This window comes from Enhydra lutris, unplaced genomic scaffold, assembly GCF_002288905.1.
Source record: "Enhydra lutris kenyoni isolate GAN:26980312 unplaced genomic scaffold, ASM228890v2 scaffoldscaffold14, whole genome shotgun sequence".
NCBI classification, from domain to species: domain Eukaryota; kingdom Metazoa; phylum Chordata; class Mammalia; order Carnivora; family Mustelidae; genus Enhydra; species Enhydra lutris.
This window is the reverse complement of record NW_019154098.1, coordinates 17,661,610-17,688,871: the sequence shown is the minus strand read 5'-3', so window position 1 is coordinate 17,688,871 and position 27,262 is coordinate 17,661,610. Positions and strand designations below refer to the sequence as shown.

The 27,262-nt window shown below is 51.4% G+C and overlaps 1 protein-coding gene across 1 annotated transcript in view; it reads left to right on the top strand.

Annotated features, from left to right (window-relative positions):
• The window catches only part of LOC111146516 (zinc fingers and homeoboxes 2), a 155,580-nt gene extending 129,469 nt beyond the window's left edge, over nt 1-26,111 (top strand). Inside the window, exons 3-4 of the mRNA XM_022502059.1 lie at nt 10,401-13,163; nt 24,973-26,111. Of these exons, the coding sequence (XP_022357767.1) occupies nt 10,635-13,160 (2,526 nt within the window). The 5' untranslated portion in view covers nt 10,401-10,634 and the 3' untranslated portion in view covers nt 13,161-13,163; nt 24,973-26,111. The remainder of the gene's footprint in view (nt 1-10,400; nt 13,164-24,972) is intronic.
• The last annotated feature ends 1,151 nt before the right edge of the window (nt 26,112-27,262 follow it).

Genomic DNA, 27,262 nt, shown 5'->3' with positions numbered 1-27,262 from the left:
TTCAGTGGAGAACAGCCCCTCCAGCCTTTGCGCACATAGCCCGTAGTCCGAGTGGGAGGGCTGGGGCTCTGCAGAGGGGGCCGGGGCCGGAAAGGCTGTTTGGTGGCTAGCTCTCTGCAAGGATGAGTGTAGAACTTTGGGGTGGAGGAACTGGGGGAAGGCGGTTTACCCCACTCAGTCAGGGAGGGGGAACAGATTTGGCAGTTGGAGAGAAAAGCATCAGCAGAGTGGGGAAGGGCAGAGCACACTGAGATGAGGGGTGAACAGGGCGGTCCTGGAGGAGGGGAGCCAGTAAGAAAGGCTGAGGCTTCAGTAAGTTGATGTAACTTGTCCAGGCTCCCCCAGGGACAAAGGGCAGGAGCAGATGTAGAAAGCAAGTCTCCTTCACTCGGGGCGGGGCGGGAGCTCCTAACCTGCCATGGAGAACAAGAGTTGGTACAGTAATGTGCGGAGGTGCCTGGGGGGCTCAGTTGGTTGAGCATCTGACTCTTGATTCTGGCTCAGGTCACAATCTCAGGATCATGAGATCGAGCCCCACGTTGGGCTCCACACCCTGCATCAGGCTCACATTCAGCGTGGAGTCAGCCCAAGATTCTCTCCCTCTCCCTTCTCGCGCTTGGGCGCACACACACTTCTCTCTCTCTCTCCCTCTCTCTCTCTCAGACAAGTAAGTAAATAAAATCTTAAAAAAAAAAATGTGTCAACCAGGGCAGAATGAAGCAGCTTTGGGAAACTGGGTGTTGCTTTTCACTTTTGTTTTGCTTTGTTTACTTTTTTAGGGAAATGGGAACCTGAGGTGTTCTGAACCCAGAGGGAAGGGGCTTCGGGGAAAGGAGAGGAGCTGAGACTTCCGACGAGGGCTTGGCTAGAGTCCCCGAGGAGCAGCAGGCCAGTGGAGGGGTTAGCCTTGTAGTGGGGACACCTGCTACCTCCCCTGAGGTGGAGAGAAGGGGGATACGTGTGGAGATGGGGAAGAAGGTGCCCATTGTCTTGTGACTTGATCGTCTCATAAGATAGAAGGCAAATCTAAAATAGACAGGCAAAGTTAGGAAAATTAAAAATATTGGCACAGTTGCCATAGAAATTTCTAGGGGCATGAACAAAACATGAGTAAGAAGATCTCCGAGCCACATGACTCCGATGAGCTGAGCTAGCGTGAATGCACGGCACCCTCCCCAGGGGTTGGCAGCCGAGGAGGGGATGGGGGGAATGAGGTCAGGTGTCGCAGGGTAGACTGGAGAGGGGGAAGGGGGAGTCGGGGTGCAGAACAAATGGTAACCGTACCGCTTAACCTCACTTAGTGAGTACTAACGTCAGCTCACTAACTCAGATCGCCTGTTTGAAGAACCAGAACAGGCCGGCATTAAAGGTTCTCCTTCAGCCTGATCCCGCAGGTGGAGAAGCCCCCCATTTCATAGATGTGGAAACTGAGGCTGGCCTGGTGAATGAGTGCACCGCATTTGGAGTACTCCGGGCTGCCTGTGGGTTTGGGGCCTGTGAGGTGGGCATTCTGGCTGTGGCCAGAGAAGGAGGGACACCTCCATCAGTGAGTGGCAGAACCTGCGTTGAAACTAGAGGAGAGCGGGCTCCGGCTTGTGTCCCTTTCCACGATTCAGGCAGGCGCTAGTGACAAGTGCTGAGGGGGAGAAAGACCACGGGAGGCCAGGTCCTCTGTGGAATCTGTTGTTTCGGAGTAAACGAGTACCTTCTGGGCTCTGGGCTCACATAGGCCAGGCGTCGCTGGCTTTCTTTGTCCCCCTGCCTTGACTGCCCTGCCTCTGGTCACCACTCCTCCCCCACTGCTAGCAGGAGACCAGCCCCCTTTCAGAGCCCTGTGTTGCCTAAATGCACGGTGACGCTAATGAGGGGGGCTCCATGAGGTGGCTGCAAAGTTCACTTCATCCCCTGAAACTGGTTTGGGTAGAGGACGCCATGCAAGCTTTTTCCTACCGAATAAGAGAGCATCTCAAAGTAACAAGTGGAAAAAGACATTACAATTCAATTAAAATCTTCCCCCTTTGAACACTCCCAGAGGGAGAAAGCCACTCAGAATTGGTGAGAAATCTAATTTATGGGCTCAGTGTCAGGAAATGGAGTGGTTCACAGTGAGCAGCTGTGCATCCCGGGGACCAGGCTGTGGGTATCAAGCCAGAGCTCTCTGGGCACCCCCCTCGCCAGCAAGCCCGCTACCTCTCCGGGCCTGTTTCCTCATCTGTGAAATGACGATCATGGCCACGTGCTGGTGTCACGGGGATCACGGAGATTATGCATGGAACCGCCATGTGGTTACACCATTCTACCTGCGCTTAACCAGACCCGCAAACTCCTTTTCTTTAAAAAAAAAAAAAAAAAAAAAAAGTCCAGCTGAGCACCTGAGCCATAAAAACATAAGAAATAGCATCTTTTTTTTTTAAGATTTTATTTATTTATTTGACAGAGAGAGACACAGCAAGAGAGGGAACCCAAGCAGGAGGAGTGGGAGAGGGAGAAGCAGGCTTCCCGCCAAGCAGGGAGCCCCATGTGGGGCTCGATCCCAGGACCCCTGGGATCAGACCTGAGCTGGAGGCAGAGGCTTAACAATTGAGCCACCGCCCCAAGAAAAAGCATCTTAAAGTTCACCTCCGGGGCCCCTGGGTGGCTCCATCCGTTGAGTGTCCGATTCTCGATTTCAGCTCAGGTCATGATCTCAGGGTGGTGAGATCGAGCCCTGCTTCGGGCTCTGCACTCAGGGGGAGGGAGGTCTGCTTGAGATTGTCTCCTTCTGCACCTCCCCTTACTGTCCCTCTTCCTCTCTCTCCCTCTCTCCCTTTCTAAAATAAGATAAATGAATCTTTAAAAAACAAAAACAAAAACAAAACCTTCCCCACCCCCAGCCACCAGCTGTGCTGCTGTGGACTGTTGTGTCTAAAGCGGTCTTACGCTCTGTTACCAAGCACCCAGCGTTCTGTTTCCTTCTCTTTGGGCGTCGCTGTTTTAATACAGTTCTTCCCTCACTTCTGCATTGTCCTTTGAATTGTCATTGCGCTTGGGGGCCAGGCCCTTCTACTCCAGCCCAACCTGGAAAAACTTCTCTGTCTTCACGCCGTAGAGCTCGCCTCCGCCCACCCATGTCTGAGTTAGGAGAGGCGAGGTGACGTGCCTGCCCAGGCCACTGCACCTGGTGGCATGTCAGCCAAGTAAAGATTCCTATGACTGCTTCTGGAGATTTGGGTTTAATAAGTCTGCACAGTGGGGGGCTCGGGAAAGGGATTTCTGCAAAGCAGCCCAGGTGGTATCTGATGGGTAGGGAGCCACGTTGTAGACCCACCCCCCCCACACACAAAATTCAAGTTTGGATTTAAGTAGGCTGGGGAGAAATCAGTAAAACTCAGGAACTAACTCGGGGTCACGAGTGACATTTCAAAAGTGATTCCCATTTAACAGGTGAGGAAATGGAGCAAGGATGGAGACAGGTGGGGGGCACGCTGGGCAGCCAGAGCAAAGCCCAAGACCCCTGCATCGGGTTCCTTTCTTTCCACAACGCCCGCCCCTGCCCCCATCACCGCCACAGGGCACCTACCCTTCCGGATTCCTTCTTCTGAGGCTGCAGTGGTCTAGGGGGATGTTGTAACTTCAGACCATAAAGGAACAATCACACACTTACACGCACACAGGCGCGTGTGCGTGCGCGCGCACACACACACACACACACACACACACACACACTCAAGGTCTACCCTTATGAACTGTGGCAGAATCCGTTAAGAGCTCTGTCAGAAGACCCAGCAAAGCTAAAAGCATCTTTTTTGGCTTTGATGTCTTGACAAGATGCTTCCTTTGAAAGCCCAGAGACAGCCCTGTTATTTCCTCTGACAGACGCAGCAGAAAGCCCTGAAATGAGAAGCAGCGATACCCCCACCCCTGATGCCCCGAGGTCCAATTTCTTGAGAGCGGCCCACGTGCTCCCCGGGTAGGTGCGACGCCCACCTGGGAGGCCCAAGGGGCGTGGGCTCCCTGGCTGGCTCTGACCTCTGCTCCCCCTTGGGCAGAGACCCCCAGCCACCAGGGTCTCTTAAGTCTGACTCTTCACCTCCCCCCACCCGCATGCCTTCCTAGGGGAGTCAGGAACCTGGACGTTTCTCGAATCTGACAGCCAGGCTGTGTGTCAGTCGCCTTGTGACTGAGTCTCCAGGGGCTGGTCTGACAGTCTGACCCACTTTTCCTTCCCCTGAGGGCCACAGGCCACCTGTAGGGAGAGGCCAGGAAATGCTACCACCCTGAGTCTGGGAAGGAGGGGTGAGGAGGGATGACAGTGGGGAAGTGCATCCTCAGGGAAGCTTCCAGAACCTTCCTGCTCCACGCCTGGCTCACCTCTGCGGGGCCATCCTCCTCTGGGGGCTGGCAGAATCTTGGTCCCACCCCGGACTCAGTGAATTTTTAAAAAGATCCCCGTACAGCTTGTTTCCCAGCTCGGCGGCTCTGGGCTGCGTGACTTTGGCCAAGCTCCTTAACCTCTCTGAGCTTCCGAGTCTGCAGAGGGTCTCTGAAAAGTGAAGCACTTAAGGCTTGACATATACTAGGACTTCCATGAATGTTAGCTAGCATTGGTACTGGGAAAGCGATTGAGGGAGAATTGGTTTTACCACATTCAGACTCGAATCATCCAGCCTTGGGGAAGGAGGTCCAGACTGAATGGGAGAAAGTTCCAGATGCAAAGCAAAGAGCCCTCACCATGTGCTTAGCGTACAAATGTCACGGCAGAGAGAGGAGTCTTTCCAGCAGCCTGTGCCCTCACTGTTTAATTTGGGGTTCGTTCAGATTATTGTTCATCTGCTCGGTTCGGGGGTTCCTACCTTCCCTGATGTGCCTTCTCTTCCTGCCACCCCCGCCCCACCACCCCACAGACGTATCTCCAAGACCTGCTGCTCCCATGACTCTGTTGCCGACAGAATGAAACAGCAGCTCCTTCCCATGACATTCAAGGCCCTCCACAGTCAAGGCCCAAGCTGACTCGCCAGCTTCTTCCCAGCTTCCACCCTCACTTTGCCCTTTGACCTCAGTCCCGTCATTCCCCAGACTCATCCTTGCTCCTGCTGTCTCCTCTGTCCAGGAGTCTGTTCCTCTGATTGGAGTCCCCCTCCCCTTTCTCTCTACGCCAGGATCCTACTCGTGGGACCCTGCTTAACCAGCGGAGGCTGCATCGTGTGCCAGGAGCACGGGTTCAGCTTGGACTGACTTTGTTCAAGTCCCAGCTCTGCCAAGAACTTGCCATGTGAGCTTGGGCAAGGCACCTCGCCTCCCAGCCTGGGTGCATTCCTCTGTCAATGGAGGCTCGTAACACCTGCCTCGCAGACCTGTTGTGAGGACTCATCCACGAAGTGGGAGCATTTCAATGCATCAGAGCCATGGTCATCTTATTTCTAGAAGAAGATAACTTCCTCTGGGAAGCCTTTTGCCTTCCTCCCGCCCTGTCCTACGGAATGAGGCACTGCATGCTCTGTGTTCCGTTAGCTCCCTGCTTAGGGTCCCAGGCCACCCCACTCTGCATCTCGCCACTGCTTAACTTTTCTCCGTGGTGCTTATCAGCGGTCGGGCTTCTGCCTGTCTGTGCCCGTGACCGTGAGCTCCGCCAGAGCGGAGACTCCTGTGTCTGGGTGCGTCTGCACTTGTCGTGCTCAGTATTGGCGGACTACATGAACAGATCACTTTTGTACCGTGGGGGGAATTTGGTTGGCACTGCTCTGGCTGGCTGTTACGGACTGAGTCGTATCTGCCCCCTGCCACCCTCCTGCCGCTCTGCCAAATTTGTGTGTTACAGAACTACCCCTGAGAGTGGGACTGGATTTGCAGATAGGGCTTTTAAAGAGGTGAGGAAAGGGGCACCTGGGTGGCTCAGATGGTGAAGCCTCTGCCTTCGGCCCAGGTCATGATCCCGGGGTCCTGGGATTGAGCCCAGCACCAGGCTCCCTGCTCAGTGGGGAGTCTGCTCCCTCTAGTTCTCTCTCTCTCTCTGTCTCTCAAATAAATAAATAAAGTCTTTTTTAAAAAATTGTATTTCAAATGCCCAAATCTCTTGGCCAGTGTGTGCAAATTTAGCCACCTTCTGCTGTGTCAACAGGACCCTCTGTGGAATGTTAGGACCCTCTTCCCCTTACAGAGTTCCTTCGTTCATGTGAGCCCCAGTACATGCACACGCAGGTGCAAGGGTGCACACACGTGTGCATACACAGTACTGGGACTGCGCTGTGCCTCCTTGCCCCGCATCAGCCACAGTTCCCACGAGGCAGCCGTCCTGCAAGTAACTTAAACTTCAGCCAGCATTTATAGAAAGCGTACTATGGGCCAGGTATGGTTCTGGGCTCTGGGGAAACCACAGTGAAAAGTTTCTGCATTTATGGAGTTTATATTCTAAAATAACAACTTCTAGGGCACCTGGGTGGCTCAGTCAGTTAAGCGTCTGCCTTGGGCTCCGGTCGTGATCCCGGGGTTCTGGGATCAAGTCCCACATCAGGCTCCCTGCTCAGCGGGGAGCCTGCTTCTCCTTCTGCCTGCTGCTCTCTCTTTCTCTCTCTGACAAATAAATAAAATCTTTAAAAAATAAAATACAGTAAAATAGCACCATCTAGTAGAAGGTACCTTAAGGATAGAAATAGCTTGCACTGTTTAATGCAATAGCCACGGGCCACACAGGGCTGCTGAGGACTTGAAATGTGGCCAGCGTGACTAAGGAACTGGCTTTTAATTTTATTTTCATTCATTTAAATTCAAAGAACCGCATGTGGCTAGTGGCTGGTGGATGGAAAGCACAGTTCTAGAGGAAGAAATAAGTAAGCAGGTAAATACTGCCCCCCTCCTCTCACCCCAAAAATGTAGGAGTAAATCTTAAATATTGAAAAGTGCTACGAAGAAAGCGAAGTAGGGTAAGGAAATAGAGTGATGTGGGGAGGCATTTGTTTCGGTGGGGTGGTGGTCAGGAAAGGCCCCTCTGGCAGGGAATGTGATCACTGAGGAGTTCTGGGGTGGGACGGTCCAGCAGAGGCCCCGAGATGGAAGGGGTGCCCCTGCTCCAGCAGCCGGAGTGTGATACCCAAGAGGGAGCAGGAACCCAGGCCGGAACATTTGAGGGTTTGAGGGCTGTTATAAGGGTCCCTGAGAAAGGGCTTCATGCAGACAGGCAGCGTGAACTGATTCTTATCTTAAAACATCCCTCTGCTCCGGAGAGGCGGGAAGCAGGAGACCCACGGGAGGCTGCCGCAGGCTTCCAGGCAGGAGAGGATGGTAGCTGAGACAAGGCAGGGAGAAGGGGAAGCGGTGCCAAGCGGTCTGATATTAGATTTATTTTGAAGATCGCATCGGCAGGATTGCTGATAGATTCACTGGGGCGACACAAGGAGGTTTGGGGCCAGGATGAGCGGTGGTAGAACCATTGACAGAGATGAGAAACCCTGGAGGAGGCAGTGTATGGCTGAAGGGGAAATGAGGGTCTGATCAGCATGAACGGGGAGGCTGACAAGGGCGATTTGGGTGCGCTCAGCAAGAAGACATGGTCCCCTCTGCTCGGCTGTGCCCATGTCCTCTCCTCACCAGGGCCGTAAGGGATCGTCACTCGCTACTGTGGACATTGCCCAGCGTGGAAATTCCAGGGCTCCTCCTTAGGATGGCTGCGTCCTGGGTTCACAAGGGGAAATGGCCCTCCTGGGTCCTGCTCAGCTTTGCACCGGAGCCCCTCAGCAGATGTGGGTAGAGTCCCGCAGAGTTGCTCATAAAAATAAGTCTTCACGGGGCGCCTGGGAGGCTCAGTGGGTTAGGCCTCTGCCTTTGGCTCAGGTCGTGATCTCAGGGTCCTGGGATCGAGCCCCGCATCGGGCTCTCTCCTCAGTGGGGAGCCTGCTTCCCCCTCTCTCTGCCTGCCTCTCTGCCTACTTGTGATCTCTCTCTGTCTGTCAAATAAATAAATAAATAAAAATAGGTCTTCACTTTCACCCTTGAACATTCTCTTCAGTGGGACTCCCAAACCCAAGCCACTGGGAGGGCCGAGAGGTGGTATGCCATCTCTCCCATTCCCCTTCCTCCTGGATGTCAGCCATACGTGTTTCAAAACCCACCTCCCTTCTCCTTTAACCACACAATGAAAGGGCCCCTCCATATCAACCCATTCATTTAGACGCTCAACATGGCTCGTTCCCCAGCTTGCCTTCTGTTAATATATCCTACTCCTATTAAGCAAATTGTTCCTGTACTCCCCAATTAATATTTGTTTAATGCAATTCCAATCAAAATTCTAATAGGATTTTTATTTTGCAGATGATTCTGATTTATGAGAATTGATTGAGGTGAATAAATGATCAAAATAACCCAGAAATGTTTTGCAAAAGAAGAGTGATAAGGAGGAATTCACTCTACCAGATATTAAAACATACTCTTTTAGGGGGAGGGGGTTGATGTCACGTGGTAGTTGTATTTATTTTCTCAGGAGCCTCCATACTGTTTGTGACAGTGACTCATAAAACATACTCTATTAAAAAAAAAAATTAAGTGAGACATAAGTACGGGTCCCAGTACCTAGATAAGAGGCACAGAATAGATGACTCAGAAACTCCCTAGTATATATAAAAATTTAATGTATGACAAAGATGATTCCATATCTAGAAAAGATAACACAATATGTACTATGAGATAATTGGTAACTTTCAAGAAAAATGGTTAGAATTGTATCTTACAGCTTAACCCAAGATCAGCTCAATTCCAGATGTAACAAATAAAGCTAAAACACTCTAAGAAAACATAGAGTAATATGTCTGTTATCAAAGAAGACAATCACTTTCCTTTTTTTTAAGTGTGCAAGTGATTTTTATTTATTTTTTCTGTTGAAATATGATTGACATATAATATCCTGTTAGTTTCAGGTGCACCTTGTAGCGATTCCATGTTTTCTTGTCATTAGGAAGTGGTCCCCACGATAAGTCTAGTCACCTTCTGTCACCGTACAAAGTTATTATAGTATCATTGACTATATTCCCTATGCTGCACTTTACATCCCCAGGACTTACTTTTCTATAAGTGAAAATTTGTACCTCTTAACCATTACCCTTTACCTATTTCATGTGCCCTGCCCCCGAACCCTCCCCTCTCTGGTAACCAGCAGTTTGTTTCTTGTAACTGGAAATCACTTTCTACATATAAAATCACAATGAAAGGAGCCACAAAAGAAAAAGGTTGGTAAATTTGCTGCCTCTAAAACTTAACATTTTTATATGTAAAACAAGAAAAACACCATCTACAAGAGTAAAAGATAAATGATAGACTAGAAAAATTTTGCAACAAATATAATAATGTTCTGATATTCTTAATCTGGAGAGAACTCCTACATTAATAATAAAACCACTGAGCATCACAAGATAAAAATGGCATAAATAAGCAATTCAAAAAGAAAGAACACACGTGGCTAGTAAAATCTCTGGAAACAATTCAACCTGATTAGCAATCAAGGAAAGCACAAAGGCATATGAAGACAGTTTAACCCTACCTAATTGGCAAGGCTTTTTCATGGTAGTATTTCTGTAAGTAGAGTGGTAAATCGAGCATTCTTGCTCACTGCTTGGGGAAGGTGTGGCTGATGCAAAAGCTGGCCAAGTGAGTCAAGAGAACTTCAAATGTACATACTCTTTGACCCAGTGCTTCTGTATCTAAGCATTCATCCAAGGTAGTTGTCAGAAATAAGGACTCAGGGTTTTGACCATAATTTTGTTGAGAAGAGCCAAAAATTGGAAATAAATATCCAGCAAAAGTTGGAAGGCTAAATACCTCATGTGTGGTTCTGTCCCTACAAGAAAATACCACGCAGCCATTTTTTTAATCATTATTTTGCTCAATATTTGTAGAAACGAGGAACCTTTCAATGAGTGAAAGGAAGGCACTACAATATTTGGGGTAATTTTTTTTCTTCTTTACACTTCAAAGCATTTTCTGGATTTTCTCTCCTGGTGATTTTACTCTTACAATAAGAAACGAACATGGATACCCATTTTCTAATGACCGTGAAACGCCGCTTGCCGGCCCCAGGTCTTGCTTCTGATGTAGCATCAACTAAAGTAGCTAGAGGGCCCAGTGACATCTCGTCTTCAATATCCCTTCCACCAGCCCGCCCACCACTCAGTGCCTTTGTTGCTTTTCTCTGTTTGCCGCTAAACACGAACGAGTGACCTGCACCCTCCTTTGCTTGCTCTGGGCCAGTTCCCACGGCCGTTTCCAAAGAGAGGAAGAGAAGAAGATGACCTTTCATTTTCATGGGCCCCACTCTGACCGTCTGTCCTTACCTAGGTGTTTCCTTTGGGGTGCCAGTTGGGGTGGCTTAAAAAGAAATGCTAGTTCCTTCCGCCTTGTGGAAAAACACTGACCCTGTCTTTGTTCTTGTCCCACAGATATGATGCTGCCTCTTGTGTGTAGCCATTGGAGCAGGGACAATTTTCTGGGCTGAGATCATTCTCAACACTCAAACATTAGACTTCAGCATTCAAGGAAAGCCAAAGCCATCGGAGGGGGACTACAAGCCCAAAGCCTTTTATCTTACTTGTTCCAAAAATTTCACTGCCCCTTTCCTACCTGCCCCCCCCTGCCCCGCCCCCAGATTAAACTATTGCACACAGACAGGCAGCATGGCGAGCAAGCGAAAATCCACCACACCGTGCATGGTTCGGACCCCGCAAGTAGTAGAACAGGATGTGCCCGAGGAGGGAGACAGGGCCAAAGAGAAAGGAGTCAGCGCGCCACAGCCTGAAGCCGCCAAGGACAGTCGGACAGTGGAACCCGAAAACTCTTCCAAAGAAAACGAAGTGATCGAAGTGAAATCTACAGGGGAAAACCAATCCAAAAAACTCCAAGGTGGTTACGAATGCAAGTACTGCCCCTACTCCACGCAAAACCTGAACGAGTTCACGGAGCACGTCGACATGCAGCACCCCAACGTGATCCTCAACCCCCTCTACGTGTGTGCCGAATGTAACTTCACAACCAAAAAGTACGACTCCTTGTCTGACCACAACTCCAAGTTCCATCCCGGGGAGACCAACTTCAAGCTGAAGTTGATCAAGCGCAATAATCAGACTGTCCTGGAGCAGTCCATCGAAGCCACCAACCACGTCGTGTCCATCGCCGCCGGCGGCCCCGCCAGTGGCGACGGTGATCCCGGCATCTCTGTGAGTAAGACGCCCATCATGAAGCCAGGGAAACCAAAAGCTGATGCCAGGAAGGTGCCCAAGAAGCCCGAGGAGGCCACCCCCGAAAACCACGTGGAGGGGACGGCCCGCCTGGTGACGGACGCGGCTGAGATCCTCTCGAGACTCGGAGGCGTGGAGCTCCTCCAGGACACGCTAGGGCACGTCATGCCTTCTGTCCAGCTCCCACCAAATATCAACCTTGTCCCCAAGGTCCCCGTCCCGCTGAATACTACCAAATACAACTCCGCCCTGGACACGAATGCCACCATGATCAACTCCTTCAACAAGTTCCCATACCCAACCCAGGCTGAGCTGTCCTGGCTGACTGCTGCCTCCAAGCACCCGGAGGAGCACATCAGAATCTGGTTCGCCACCCAGCGCTTAAAGCACGGCATCAGCTGGTCCCCGGAGGAGGTGGAGGAGGCCCGGAAAAAGATGTTTAATGGCACCATCCAGTCGGTACCCCCGACGATCACCGTGCTGCCAGCCCAGTTGGCGCCCACCAAGATGTCACAGCCCATCCTCCAGACAGCACTGCCGTGCCAGATTCTCGGCCAGACCAGCCTGGTGCTGACTCAGGTGACAAGCGGGTCGACGACCGTCTCTTGCTCCCCCATCACGCTTGCCGTGGCCGGAGTGACCAACCACGGCCAGAAGAGACCTTTGGTGACTCCCCAGGCTGCCTCCGAGCCCAAGCGTCCACACGTCGCTCAGGTGCCAGAGCCCCAACCCAAGGTAGCCAACCCCCCTTCCCTGACCCCGGCCAGCGACCGCAAGAAGACAAAGGAGCAGATCGCGCACCTCAAGGCCAGCTTTCTCCAGAGTCAGTTCCCCGACGATGCGGAGGTCTGTCGGCTCATCGAGGTGACCGGCCTGGCCAGGAGCGAGATCAAGAAGTGGTTCAGCGACCACCGGTACCGGTGTCAAAGAGGCATCGTGCACATCACCAGCGAATCCCTTGCCAAAGACCAGCTGGCCCTCGCGGCCTCCCGGCACGGCCGCACATACCATGCGTACCCAGACTTCGCCCCACAGAAATTCAAAGAAAAAAGCCAGGGTCAAGTTAAGATCCTGGAAGACAGCTTTTTGAAAAGCTCCTTCCCGACCCAAGCGGAACTGGACAGGCTAAGGGTGGACACGAAACTCAGCAGGAGGGAGATAGAATCCTGGTTCTCAGAGAGACGGAAGCTTCGGGACAGCATGGAGCAAGCTGTCTTGGATTCCATGGGGGCCGGCAAAAAAGGCCAAGACGTGGGGGCCCCCAACGGTGCTCTGTCTCGGCTTGGCCAGCTCTCCGGAGCCCAGTTAGCCGGTTCCCTGCCCAGCCCCTCACCAGCAATTACGAAGAGTCAAGAACAGGTCCATCTCCTGCGGAGCACGTTCGCCAGAACCCAGTGGCCCACCCCCCAGGAGTACGACCAGTTAGCGGCCAAGACCGGCCTGGTCCGGACTGAAATCGTGCGTTGGTTCAAGGAGAACAGATGCTTGCTAAAAACCGGGACCTTGAAGTGGGTGGAGCAGTCCCAGCACCTAGCCGGCGAGGCCGGCCACGGCCACGGCCACGACGCAGCGCCAAGGAAAGCCGCAAGAGCCGTCGTCGCCGAGAGCCCAAAGAATGGGAGCGAGGTGGGTCAGCCCCACTACAAGGACCCCAAAAAGCTCTGCGAGGAGGACTTGGAGAAGTTAGTACCCAGGGGAAAAGTGAGCAACGAGCAGGCAAAAGACAGTGCGCCGGCCAAGCCTTCGGAAGGCGCCTCGGACAGGTCGGAGGGCAGCAGCCGGGACGGTCCGGGCAGCGACGAGAACGAGGAGTCGGGCATTGTGGATTGGGTGGAGGTCACGGTCGGAGAGGATGACGCCGTCTCAGACAGGTCCGACAGCTGGAGTCAGACCGCAGCCGAAGGCGCCACCGAACTGGCCGGCTCGGACTCCGACAGCATCCCGGCAGAGGCCGGCCAGGCCTAACAGGTAACTCCACCTGCTCCCCGTCTGGGAACGAGGGGAGGGCGCTAGTTTTCTTCCTTTTCATTGCCGGGGTCAGTATAGGCTGTAGGGGACGGAGATGTTGACACAGATGATGGGGTCTTATTTTTAAAAGGAAGGAAAATAGTGATGCCATCAGGCCGGGTCGGAGGACCCAGAGTGGGTCGGGCAGGACCAGCCAAGAGGGTCCTTGGCTTCACATTGGTTGGAAATCAGATGTGAGCCAGCAGGAAGCGAGAGCAGAGTTTACTGAAGGTATAGAGAGAGAGCAGATACAGCCAGAGGGTCTGGGAGACTCGGAGAGGAAAGGAGCATGGGTCCCATCTTTGCTTGGGGTCTGGGGTTTTCCTTGACGACTTTGTTCTAGTCATCCGTGAACTGGTAGGAACAAGGACAGGGTCCAGTCGTCCTCCTAAGTTACTCATTCCCTGGATCCCAGAGGGTCTTGGCGTCACGATGTCTGGGGCCAGTCGTTTGCAATAGGCTTAGACACATGCCAGCCTTGCCCGGTCATTCCTGGGATGTTACCTATTGTGCCAGAAGCCTCCAGAGAAATCATTAATTCCTTGCCCCTTTCAAGGAGGACACACATGAAGGCGTGTGTAGGGCGGGGGTGCAGGTCCTCGCGAGAATGGAAACAGGAAAGGCAGCAAAAAGCAGACTTCTGTGGACTCCTTCAGTTTCCCTGTCCACTAGGCGCTGGCAGATTCTCTGTCCTCATTTGCAAGGCTGATGGGTGACAGCGCCACTGCCTGTGGCCTGTTATGGACACCCCCCTCTGGGGCCTGTCCATTCTAAAGTCTAGATGCAATCATCGCAGGGACACATCCTTCTCTTTCTTCGTGTTCACTGCTCTAAGAAACAAAGGATGTTTTTCCTTTTTCTTTCCGTCTTTTTTTTTTTTCTTCATTTTCTTTCCTTTTTGGATTTTTTTTAGAGTAGTTAACCAAGTCTACTGGCTAGAGATCTGGGGTTGTTTCTTTTAACCTGACAGGTCTGGGTCTTTGCCTTGGCCTGGCTAAAGGAAGGCATGGATGTCACCAAGTCACCCAGCTTCTAATCGCGCTGATTGGGTCCCTGGAACCCCTTCAGATCTGGAAGAGACGGATGCAAATGAGGCCCGAGGAGCCACAAAAGCCTGGGAAGGGAGGTTGTCATGGTTACTAATGGCCGTGTCATCCACATGATGGGACACGGCACCCAAGCCCCGATGTTTGTGCTTTCGGGAGAGGTCTGTACACATCAAGGCCTAAAGGCCCGACTGCCAGCTCTGTGGTGGGTTCAGAATAGAGGTAGCAGCAGGGCGAGGGGCGCAGGAGGCAAAGATCACCTCAGCCAAAGCCGAAATGTTCCAAGGGCAGCGTGGAACCAGGAGGAAGACGTGCGATTTACCATCTGCCCGCATGGGCTTCTCCAGGGGTCCCTTAAAAGACAACAGAAGGGGACACCCCCATGTCATCTTTTCAAGTAATAAAATAAAGGTAAGACCCTCCAGAATGATTGATAAGGTCCCAAAAGGAGTCCTGGAAGTTACCATACCTCTTTAGTAATGAGTCCGGACAACTTTGGCTGGTGAGCCACTCGTTGGTTCATTTATTTTGTAGTAGGATAAGGTGCCTGGCCACAAAATAAAGTCTTCTGGAAACCTTGTTTTTAGCAAGTTCCGTGAAAATTTCACTAGCCAGCTAGTGAAAATGATTTAAGGAACAGCCAGGTGCAGATGCCATCAAGTCTTCCTTCCCCCCTACCCCAACTTTTCAGGAGGGGGCAGTAATGGGTTACAGACAATGCAGCATTGAGGGAGGGGCTAGTGATCAGAGGGAGCTGAAGACTACTGAGGCCACAAATAGCACCCTAGGCCCGCCACCATCTGGCTGCCTTGGTTCCTCTCTCTGGGTATTTTCCTGCCTTCTTAAGAGACCCTACCAGCCCAGCCTGTATCTGCCTTGTTGAAATGAGGGAGCGATTTTTTTTTTTTTTTTTTTTTTTGGTCCAATCCAAATCTGCCTGAAAACTCCTAGCTTGCCTTGTCTTCTTGACCTTTTCCAGTGCCTGACAGAGTCTACGTGATTGCTTTTTCCTCCTGCCATGGAGTGGACAACAGTCAGTTCAATTCAGCAAATCAATTCTGCACACCTACTGTGTGCCGCGCTCTGTGCTAAGCACCAAGACGACGGGATGAAGAAGACAGATGAGGGTCCTCACACACATGGAGCTCAGTCAGGCCAAGGAGAGAGGAAACTGCTCTTTCCTTTACTAGCCAGGGTGATCCATGGTGTGACCAGGAGACTAACTCGGGCTGAGGTCAGGGCAGGCTTCCTGGAGGAAGGGACATCTGCCTCAGGGGCTAGCTGAGGGGAAGGAGTTAGCCCGTGCACCAGCAAGGAAGAGAGGTTCATGTGGAAGGAGTAGACAAGGCAAAGTTCCAGAGACAAAAGAAGGAATGGTACAGCTGAGGAACCAAGTTTGGGCATAGCCAGAAAGCCGAATTGGGGGTTCAGCAGACAATGAGAAAGGACAACTGGAAGAAAAGACGATGGTTTTCCCCAGCAGGCAAAGCTCTTCTGGACCGAGTTTGAATAGAGGAATGCTGAGTGTCCCTGTATCCCAGAGTGAGCTTGGAGGGCACTTCCAGATCCCCATCCCCGAGTGGCGGTTGTCTGGGGATGGCAGCTCCCGGAGCCCCCTGAGGCCACCTGTCCCCATCCCTTCTCCCCCAGGCAGTACCACCGCCAACAGCTAAAAATGCCCACCTGTGTTGGCTGCCACTGTGCCTGCCCCTGACCTGAGACCCGAGAGAAACACGAAGGGGGGACACAAGGCTAAAACCATAGAGAGCAGCTTTGGAGGGAAGGGCAGGAGGACAGAAGGGGGTACAAGGCCTCCTGAGGATCCAAGGCAGAGAGCTAGGCACTCTGGCCACAGGTGGTCTCACTCAGTGGTCCTAGTGACGCCAGATTTTTTTTTTTAAGGTTTATTTACCCACTTTAGAGAGAAACAGAGAAAGCAGGGAGAGGGACAGTGGGAGATAGAGAGAAAAAAAAAATCTTCAGCAGACTCCCTGCTGAGCACAGAGCCCAGCTCGGGGCTCAATCCCCCGACCCTGAGCTCATGACCCAAGCCCAAATCAAGAGTCGGATGGATGTTCAACCTACTGAGCCACCCAGGCACCCCCCTGTAATTTTTTACAAACCCAAAAATGGAGGCTCGGAAACCAAGGAGCTTACTGTATTCTCTGAGCCAGCACCTCAGTTCCATCCCGGAGCCCTGGCTTCTACCGCCGTCTCTGCCTCTCTGTTTTGGACAGAAATTCCCCATTTCTGGCTGACCACCCCCCACCCCCGTGGTGGTGTTGGGAGGCAGAGAATACCTAGGGTGTCTAGAATGGGCCATTAAACATTAGCTAAATCAGAGATGAAGGAACTAGCTGTTTTCTTCCCCTCTCTCCCCCTCCAAAACCCAGGAACACCCAGAAACCCCCTTTTATGTTTCTTTATGGTAAACACCACAAGCACGAGCTGAGAAATGTTCCTAAGCAAGATGCTAAGAGCTGCTCAACACCTGGTGACATCCAACGTCCCTAACTGGCTTCCTGGTATTTCCGAGGTGCCACTCTATGGAGAGACGGGCTGCGGTCCGCCCTAGGGCTGGCATCCTGGACACAGGCACCCCTTAAAGGAACCTTTCAACTTGGAAGAAATCCCTCCAAATTACTTCACAGCTTTTATGAACTGAACACATGGGTCTCTTGAAATTCATAAATATTCAGCGATGCCTTTATTTAAACACATATTTATTTAGGAAGCTGCCGTTGAGTTCAGTTGTCGCACGTATAATAATCCTGAAAATAATGCACCGTTTTGGCTTCGGAGAAGGTGTTAGGGGATGTATATACGAGAGAGGGAGGATGAACTTGGGTGGGCAGCTGAGAGCAGATGCCAGGGTTTCCCCCTTGGTGGGAGCTAAGCATCCCCTCACTGAAGCTTCAGAAGGCTTACGTCAGCGTTCGACTCGGCCAGGCTCCCTCGGCCGTGAGGTTGGACAGAAAGGTAAGGAGGCCTTTCCAGACCTTGAATTGTGTTGTCTTGATTCAGCCTCCGGGTCCAGTTATCAAAGCCATCTATTAAGAGACCTGTCCCGGTGAGAGGCTGAACAGTAAATTTCCTCCTTTCCGAAAAATGAGTCAGAATACTTGAGCCCCACATGGCCAGACATATGCCTCGATGTTTGGCCAGATGGAATATCCCAGAACTCCTACTACTGAGAGTTTCTATTTACTGGCCTGTGCCATGTGCTTGGGATTCTTCTGCACACATCCAGTAACTCGCTGAAACTTCATTTCATCCCTGTGAGATAGGTGTGGCTTTCTTCCCATTTTGCAGAGGGCAAAACTGAGGCTCGGAGAGATTTGCCCTGTGTTCCACAACTCAGGGCTGGCAGAGGCTAGAGGCCACCTCTCGTCTGTTGGGTCAGTGCCTGACCCAGGCACAGGGACAGCACCGCTACAGCTCAGCCTGGACCAACAGGGCTTGGCCGCTTCTTAATACAATACACAAAAAACGAATACACAAGTATTCATTTGCTAATTCTGCTCCCTCCCAGTTTCTGACAATTTCCAACTCACGATTAGGGATGGCTTTGGAGAAGAGATAAATTTTGTGAAATGCCAGAAAAATATTTTCCATAGTTCAGCTTGCTTCAAATATTCAAGGCTACCCAGTGTTGCATCCTGGCTACCATTTAGGATCTGGGATATGTGTGCCCCCCGCGATCTGTTCAGATTAGCTGTCCAAATACAGATATTTGAATGAGCGGATGGATGGATGGATGGATAGATGGGTGGGTGGGTGAAAATGTAATTATCTGTTTCCGGGTCTCTCCTCCACCAGACCCTTGAACACAGGGACCATATCCCATTCATCTCTGAGTCCCCAGTGCCTAATGGGGAGCAAATACACAACAGCAATGTACTGAACCACCCTGAGAGTTAGCAAACGTAATTGGCTCTCAGTTGTCTGGAATCCGACATTTCAGGCCTTGGCTCCTCCTCCTCGTCTTCTGTCACTCAGTGGCATCCTTGGCGGACAGCAGGCAGAGGAGTGGAGCCGGGGACAGCCTGCTCTCCGTGTGTGCGAGCAGCTGAAGGAAAAGGTCTGCTGGAGAACCTGTCACTGGGCGATGCTTCTCGGGGACTACGCGTTAGCCTGGCGGCCCTTGCACTAATAAAGTTAAATGCAACACTTCCGTTTACCTGATTCTGGAGCTTCTCACAACAGGATCTCTCACTGTGCTTTGGGAAGCTTGTAGCAACTTAGGAACCATGACGTCTGAGTTCCCTCATCTGTCAGAGGAAGGATGTGGGCCCTAAGGAGAGGAAGTCACCGTGCCAGAGCTGCCTGTCGTAAGTGATGTGGCGCCTTCGTGCATCAGGTATCTGGGGAATGCCTGTGGCATGCCAGGTTCTGGGGGCCAGAGGGGCTGCTGTGCCCAGCGTGTCCCTGTCCTCATGGAGCCCACAGTCTCGTGAGGAATGAAGCTTTAAGCAAACAAAAAGGAAGGACCGCCATGCTGACAAGTTTTTTGAAGGAAAGGTCCCTGGTCTGTGAGAAGATGGAATAGGAGAATTTGACTTGATTTCAGGGGTTGGGGGAGTTTTCTTGAGAGATAATAAATGACTTGAAATCTGAAAAGTCAAGTACGAGTTGGCTGAGCAGTGAGGAGGGGACCACATTCAAGCAGAAGGTACAGCGTACTCAAAGCCCCTGAGGCCAGAGGGAACTTAAGACATCAGGGACCTAAAAGGTGGCCATTGTGGCTGTGATTTGCCTGAGTTCACACTCTATAGACATGCAGAGGTGAAAAGCCAGAGTGCTACGTGGACTCACGTATAATCCAAATTTCTCTTGATATTCTTCTACCTCACCCATAGAGAAGACTCTGCATGGTTCTGTGTGTAGGATCCTGTAGAGAAAGGTTGAGACACCCTGAGATGCTCCAGGAAGGAGTGAAAGGAAAGTCATGTTGGAGAGAGCTGGGTGTTCAGACCTTCCTACCCTCGTGGTAAATGGAGGACGGATGGTGGAAAATTCTAGAGCATCCACATGTGCATTACTTTATTCTGTCTTATAACTAAGTTTTTGTAACCTTAACACTTATGATATTAGTCAACGAGGGCTACCAGAACAGAACAGACTGAGTGCTTAAACAACATAGATTTATTTCCTCACTGTTCCGAAGGCTGGAAGGTCAAGATCCAGGTGCCAGCAGGGTTGGCAGATGGCCACCTTGTCTCTGTGTGCTCTCCTGGTCTTTCCTCTGCACATGCGCACTCCTGGTCTCTTCTTACAGGGACACTAGGGCCCCACCCCTATGACCTCATTGAACCATAATCACCTCCTTGAAGGTCCATCTCCTGGTACAGTCATACTGGGGATTGGGCTTCTGCAGATGAATGGTGGGGGAGGGGACATAATTCAATCCATGGCACTAACAGAGTTGTCTCTTGTTGTCAGGAATAAATTAAATAATACAAGTGAAATTCCCTAAATGCAGTGGGTGGGGGGGGCATGCATTAGTATCAGCAATTCTCAGCTGCCCACTCTGCATTGAGTCCTTTCTCTATGGAGAAGACCTTGGCCGACTGCTTCCTGCCTTTCTAAGTTGACTTTTCAGTTGAGGCCCCACTTGTACAAGCTCAAGCCTTTAGGTGTTAATTGCATCTCAGAGGGGTGGGGGTCGGGGTGGGAGCTGAGCCCTTACTGTGCCGGGCACTTTGCATGTGTTGACAACGCTCTGAAGTCAACATTTTTTTTAAATTTTATGGTGGAGGAGAATGAGGCACAGAAAGGTAATTCATCCAAGATCGTTGAGCTGGAAAGTGGGGGAGCTGGCATTCAGACCCAAATCCACGTGCGTAAACATGAGGGCTGTGCCTTCTGAATTTAAAATACAACTCTGTTTGCTCAAATACTTTGGACTCCTCTGGATAATATCCTCAGTTGGAGAAAGGGCAGAAAGAACCAGTGACCCCTCTGATTCCTCCATCCAGCCTCCTTGCAAGCAGGCTGGGGGAGATGTACCAGGCTTTTAAGTCTCAGCAATTCCCCCAAGCCCAGAGTCTCCCCAAACTGCTGCAGGAAAAAGAGCGCTGGCCAGATGTGTCTTGGCCAGATGTGCCTGAGTTGACCGAGGCCTGGCATGGGAATGATTTAGGATGGGATGGAGTCTTCCTGGTCCCCCAGGGAAATTGCTTAATCACTCTCCCTGCCACCGTGTTTTCCTTTTCCCAATTCTAATTAAAATCAGACCATGCCCCCTCGCAAGAAAAGAAAGTTTGCCTCAAATATTATTAAGATAATAAATCACTATCACAGTGCTTGTTTTTCTCACGGAGTACCGTGTTACGCTCTCCTGAGTCCACAGGGCTTAGGGAAATCCCTACAGGGAAAATTAAAGAGACACAGAAACAGAAAGGTATCACATGGGAAAAGAATTCTAATTTTTTCATGTTTCCCCAGTGGGTAAAGTAATAAAGAAGCAGATTTTGCTAAAGAATTAGATAGTACTTTTTAACCTTCCAAGGTGTCCCCAAGATAGAAAGGGAGGCAGAGGGTTCCCTGTCCTGGGCAGGGTTCAGGGAGAGATGTTGGTAGAGATGTTTGGTAGAGATGTTTGAATAGTGGCCATAAGCGAAGGGCCCGACGACCTTGCTGTTTCCTCCCATAGCCGAGATCCAGTGCTCTAGGATCAAGTAATCCATTGGGTCCCTGATTCTCTGCAGGGGGAGTGTCCCCGACCAGGGACCAGTGGTAAGATTGCAGCTCGAAGCCCAGGGGATTAGCAAGAGGCCACATCCTCAAAGTCACTGTACTACTGGAAAATAGAAACCTAGAAGGGAGCTCTGTCACCAGTCTTGGGTAACCAGCCACGCCTCCCAAAGCACTGTGCTTTTTCCCATTTTTCATTCACTAATGAACTTCGGAGTATACTTTTGGGGGCCAGACCCAGTGCAGGGGGGTTGGGGTGTGGGGCAGGGGTCTTGCAGTGAACGCTCTTGGCCCCGCCCATGTCCTCACAGGATGGACAGTTAGCCAGGCAGTGTGAAGACAGTGTGACTCGGTTGTACTGGGATGCCCAGGTGTGGGAGCGTCTCACAAGGAGACCGGAGGGCACCAGGGAGCAAGGCTTTCCAGGGAAGCAGCCTGTGGCTGGCCAAGGCTGCCTATAGGGAAGGCGCTGGGGCCACTGCTCTGTCCCTCCTGGGGATCATGCCCTGCCTTCTGTTTCCAGCGGCTTCCCAGCCTCTCTCTCTGAGAGCCCCGCCGGCTCCCACAATCCTGCCCGCGGCTGTGCACCCTGGGAGAGGTCAAGGAGAGCTGAAGTCCAGCGGCTCTCAGGGTGCCTCCGAGAGCCCAGAGCCAACCAAAGACATCCGCGGTCTCTGCAGAAGCAGCTCTGTCTCCTTTTCTCCAGGTCACCCTCTTGCCCTTGCAGTCTGTTTTGGGGAGGTTTTAAGGATTTTGTTCAGTAGTTTTTTCTTCCTTAATATGTCTGGTTGGAGGATTGTGTGTTCGTGTCCACAGGACCTGACACAGGGAATCCGAACACATTGCCAGATGAAGAAGCACCTTTATGCTGAGGTGTATCTAAAAATGTGAGACTTTGGGCCTTTGGAGAGATGTGGTTCCGTTCCATTTTTGAGGAAAGAAAATAGGTCTACTCACACACACGTGCACACACATGCACGCACACACACACCAGTGAGTGAGCTCACAGACCCCTAAAGCCTCGATTTTACACACCCGGCCTTCCTCGAGGAAAAGCTGAAGCGGTATTTTGGGAGCACCTGCGTGCTTGGCTGGCCTCACCTGTAAACCCCGTGGCGGCCCGCCGGTGGGAAGTGTGGAAGCGAGTCTCCGGGAGGTTAAGCGGCAGACACAGGCACACAGCTAGGAAGTGGCACGGGGATACACCCGGGATCCCCACTACTCCGCTCTTCCCGCTCGGACCCACCACAGCCGGTACCCACGGTCGGCCCAGCCGGGAGAGGGAAGAGCAGTAGCTGTCTCCCCGCCTTGGGCCTCCTTCCCGGAGTCTTGAGCCCTGCTCGGGCGGACCTCCAACCAGAGGAGCCCTCTTTGCAAGGCTGCTGAGAGACCCTGGTTGCCAGGGAAAACCCAGTTCCTTGGGGAGCACAGCAGGAGGCTGGCTGCGGTCCGTGTGCCCACCCAGGGGTGCCTGTGGCTCTCTGTGAGATCAGCAATAGGCACGCAGTCGTCTCTGGGCAACCGGAACCGCTAGCCCCTGCCTTTGAAGCAGACGTGCTCACCCCTGTCCACAGGCAGCTCCATGCAGGGGGAGACGCACACGTAGGACACGGAGTGTTTACCCAGGTCCGGTGTGGGAAGAGCAGTTCCCATTGGACTGGCCTTGGAGGAGCTCAGGCTGCACCACTAACTACTTGCCTGACATCATTTAATTGCCCCAAGCCCCCGTTTCCCCCCAGCATGGTGTGCGCCACAGTCACCTACCTCCCAGCCTTCTGGAAGGAGCGGACGAGGGGCGTTCGCATCAGCACCTAGCATTTGGCCTGGCCCGGAGTATGCATGAGAGAAATCCCAGTTCCTGTCCGTGCTGTCACAAGCAGGGTCATTCCTGGTTTTGACAGTGCTGCTGAGAAATCATGTTGACTTGGGGAGCTCACCCTTCCTCCCGAAGCTTCCCTCTTCTGGCAAACGGAGCGATGTTGGCCGCACCCAGCGTAAGGAGCCCTGGGGCTCTTGTGCTGGACCAGTCTCAGGCCGTACCAGATCCCAAGGACACCCCCGGACTCCGGTTTTATCCACAGACCTTTCTTTCACAAGTTGGCTTCTTAACGTCAGCATTCGTTGTCCTTGTCATGAGTTCCTGGGAAATGTGGGTATGTTTGACCTCCAGACGTTGGGAATGAATGACAAGATAGATGACCTGCTGGGGCCTCTGGCTGAGAAGTGCAGTCCGCGTGCCCCCGGGCCCCTGTGCCAGAGCCTTCCTCGGGGCCCTCCCTGCCCCTTTCTCAGCCAGAGGAGTGGCCTGACGAGGAGGGAGGCAGAGGACAAGCCAGTGGCTTCAGGAACCTGCAGATTCGATAAGCTTCCAGCCTGTCACAGGATAGTAGCTGTCCCCTTGACAGCCCTGCGTGCTCCCTTGGGGTTCCTCCCCGCAGGAGCCCACAGGGTAGTAATGGTGGTCTGTCTTCACGTCCTAGGGCCACCTTCCAGCGGGTGGAACACAACGGAGATGTGTTCTCTCTCAGTTTTGGAGGCTGGAAGTCTGGTGTTGGCGGGGTTGGTTTCTTTCTGGGGGCTGTGAGGGGAGAGTCTGTTCCACGCCTCTCTCCTAGCGTCTGGTGAGGAGCTGGCCGTCCGTGGCACCCGCGGGCTTGTGGCTGCATCACCGTGGTCTCTGCCTTTGTCTTCACGCGGCGCTCTCCCTGTGTGAGTCTGCGTCCAGCTTGCCTGTTGATGGCATCACCAGTCGCACTGGAGTGATTAGGGGCCCCCCCCATGACCTCATGTTCACTTGATTACTTACCTCTGTAACGGAAGATCCACATCGGGTGACATTCTGAGATCCCGAGGATTGGGACATCCACAGAGCTTGTTGGGGAGACACAGTTCAGCTCATCGGACGGTCCTTGCACTGTTCTCATCACTTCAAAGAATATAAGAATTAAGCGTTTCTCCATATGGACTCTTACTAGATACTGTTTGTTATGAGCATAGACTCTGGAGATGGCCTGGGTTGGAATCCTGACGGGGCCACATCCTAGCTGTCTAATCTTGGGCAAAGAGGTTAGCCTCCCTGTGCTCAGCCATAAAGTGGGACTAATGGTCACACGATTGGGTTGATATGAACGCCAAATTAATAATACACCTAAAATGTCTCACCTTGTTATGATCCTACTGTGCTTGGAAAAGGCTGCACCTAACAACAACAACAAAGGTATATGATACTATATAGTACACTTCCTAAGCATCTTATTTACTACGTAACCGCATACTGGACACTCTTCCAAATTCTGGGGCGAACGTCAGCTTCCTTAATCATCTCTGCAACCCCTATTAGTAACTGTTTTACAGAAGCAAAAACTAAGTCCTAGAGAGGTTAGGTCACATGTGTATGGCCCCACCGTCAGTAACCAGAATAGTTAGCACCCAAATCCAGTTTGCCGGACTCCGGGACCTCTTAGGAACCACTGTGTCTGGCCGCCTCTCCAGGAATAAGGAAAGGGCCTTGAAATGAAGTAAACAATCGCAGACCACCACCTCCACTTGCCCAGAAAACCCTCCTGTTTTCAAAGGCCTGATTCTGGAGGCACTTCCTGTGATGTCAGACTGGGCTCAGAAACACACACTCCTTTTTAACAGCTAGGCCCAGGGCGCCTGGGTGGCTCCGTGGGTTGAGCGTCTGCCTTCCGCTCAGGTTATGATCTCCGGGTCCTGGGATCGAGCCCCGCATTGGGCTCCCTGCTCAGCATGGAGCCTGCTTCCTCCTCTCTCTCTGCCCCTCCTCCCTGCTCATGCTCTCTCTGTCTCTCCAATAAATAAATAAAATCGTTAAAACAACAACAACAACAGAAAAAAAACCTGGCCCCAAACCTGAGCACTTATCTCTCCTCCAAGCCCCAGGATGGCTTTGGAAGGGGCCTTCCCCAGGAAGAGTGACCCCTGCCTCCTCTCCCCCAAACCCACCCCCCTCCAAGGGAATGAGCATCTCCTGACATCTTGTTTCTGGTTTTGTGTCATCTTCCTAGGGACATCTGTCGGAACTGCATTGCTGATAAAGGGGGCGTTCTGTCTTTGACGAAAGAAGAGAACCTCCCTCCCCGGCCATGGGCCACCCTGGCCAGAGACTCCAAGTGGAACCACTTAGCGGGCACGTGGCTGCAGGGAACAAGAACCCCAGCCCTCACTCACGCCGCCCGGAGGACCGGTGGGAATTGTTCATAGTGCCAAAGTCCTACTACTGCGTTTTCAATGGGTCCCTGTAAATAGTTTGCTCCTCTGCCCTGGCCCCCACCTCTTGCTATACTGGAACCAATTTGTACAATGTGGGAATTTTGTTACCTTTTTAATCAAGGGCAGCATCCTTTTCCAGCACTACCATTGTAAGGTTTTTTTTTTTCCCAGGTGGGAGGGCTGATCACACGTGCTTTTCTCTTTTTTCCTTTTCTTTTTTTTAAATCTTTATTTTATTAATTTTGGGCAGTGGGGGGATGTTAGCATTAGTGCCATTATATCTACTGGACTTTAGGTAGGGAGAGTTCATTTTTTTTTTTTTTTAAGTAGTTTGAAATTTGCGCGATTTTTCTGTGGGAACGGCTTGGATTGGGGCATCTGTCTCCACTTGGAGAGGGTTTACAGATGATGGAGCTTCTGGATCAGACCCATTTCCAGTTCTCCCCCCAGCCACCCCCGGGGTCCCTGTTTAGCCACGCACAAGGCTTTCCGAACTACCAGCAGGTAGATCTGGTTTCTCAACTGCCTGGCCTCTTCGGCTGACCGTGGGCCGAGCCAGCACCAGAGACCCCAGGGGCAGGTGGCCTCTTTTCAGATACCAGCAGAAAGGGCTCCCCCATTTTTAGCATTATCATTACTTCCATGAAATTAAAACAAAAAGAGGTCTTCCTATCTAGATGGTACAAAGATGAACCGCTTCAGTTTTTGGTTTCTGTTCCTGACTGGCTTTTCTCAGTGTGGTTTTTGACAAGATTTCAGCTTGAAGCCTCACCATGAACTAGTTTTTGTTTGTTTGTTTGTGTGTTTGTTTTTGGGCCAATTTTAGATTCTGGAGTGCACTTTTTTTTTTCTTTCCAGTTAGTCCTAACTTCTGAAGAGGAAAAACCAAGAGACATATCTGGTGTAAATGTCGCAATATGAGTTGTGTTTGCAACCCACCCCCCCCCCCAGCCCCCCATTTGGGTACCCTGCACAAATAAAATGCTAGGGAGTTTGGAAAAAAAAAAAAAAACCATTTTTTTCTAACTTGTTGCTCATTTGTTGTAACTCAATAAAGCAAAGACTAAACATTTTTATAACCTTTTCCTCTGCTCCTCGTTCTTCATTGCCATCTGGCTCCCAGGGCATGGCACGAGGGTTCCAACTCCCCCCCCCCTTCAATCTCAGAGCTCTTATGACAGATTCCTTTGACATTTCTCATTTTCTGTCTTGGGAAGGTCCAACAGCACTAATGGGACTTTCAACACAGGGCGTAAATGTTGATGTGGAAGTCTGTCCTAGCTCTTCGACACAGAGAAGGAAGGAGGCCCTCCCTCCTCCTTCACAAATAGATTCATAAACTATGGCCGAGTGGGAGTGAGACCCGCAGGCCACGTGCCGCACCCCTGCGCACACTCAGGTGACCCAAGGTAAGTCACTACCCTCCCTGGACTGCCAAGGACTGGTGACGAGGACACTGCCATTTCTCAGAGAAGGCTGGCTTTTGTGTCTCTGCCCAGGTTAGGTTTAAAGAGTCCCTCACTATGTGGGGAAAAGGGAACCCTCTTACCCTGTTGGTGGGAATGCAAGCTGGTGCGGCCACTCTGGAAAACAGTATGGAGGTTCTTTAAGAAGCTAAAAATAGAGCTACCCTATGACCCAGCAATTGCACTACTGGGCATTTACCCTAAAGATACAAATGTAGTGATCCAAAGGGGCACATGCACCTGAATGTTTACAGCAGCAATGTCCACAATAGCCAAACTATGGAAAGAGCCCACATGTCCATCAACAGATGAATGGATAAAGAAGATGTGGTTTATATATACAATGGAATATTACTCAGCCATCAAAAAAAAAAATGAAATCTTGCCATTTGCAACAATATGGATGGAACTAGAGGGTATCATGTTAAGCGAAATAAGTCAATCAGAGAAAGACAATTATCATATGATCTTACTGATAATGTGGAATTTAAGAAACAAAACAGAGGCTCATAGGGGAAGGGAGGGAAAAATAAAACAAGATGGAGTCAGAGAGAGAGAGACAAGCCATAAGAGACTCTTAAGTATAGGAAACAGACTGAGGGTTGCTGGAGGGGAGAGG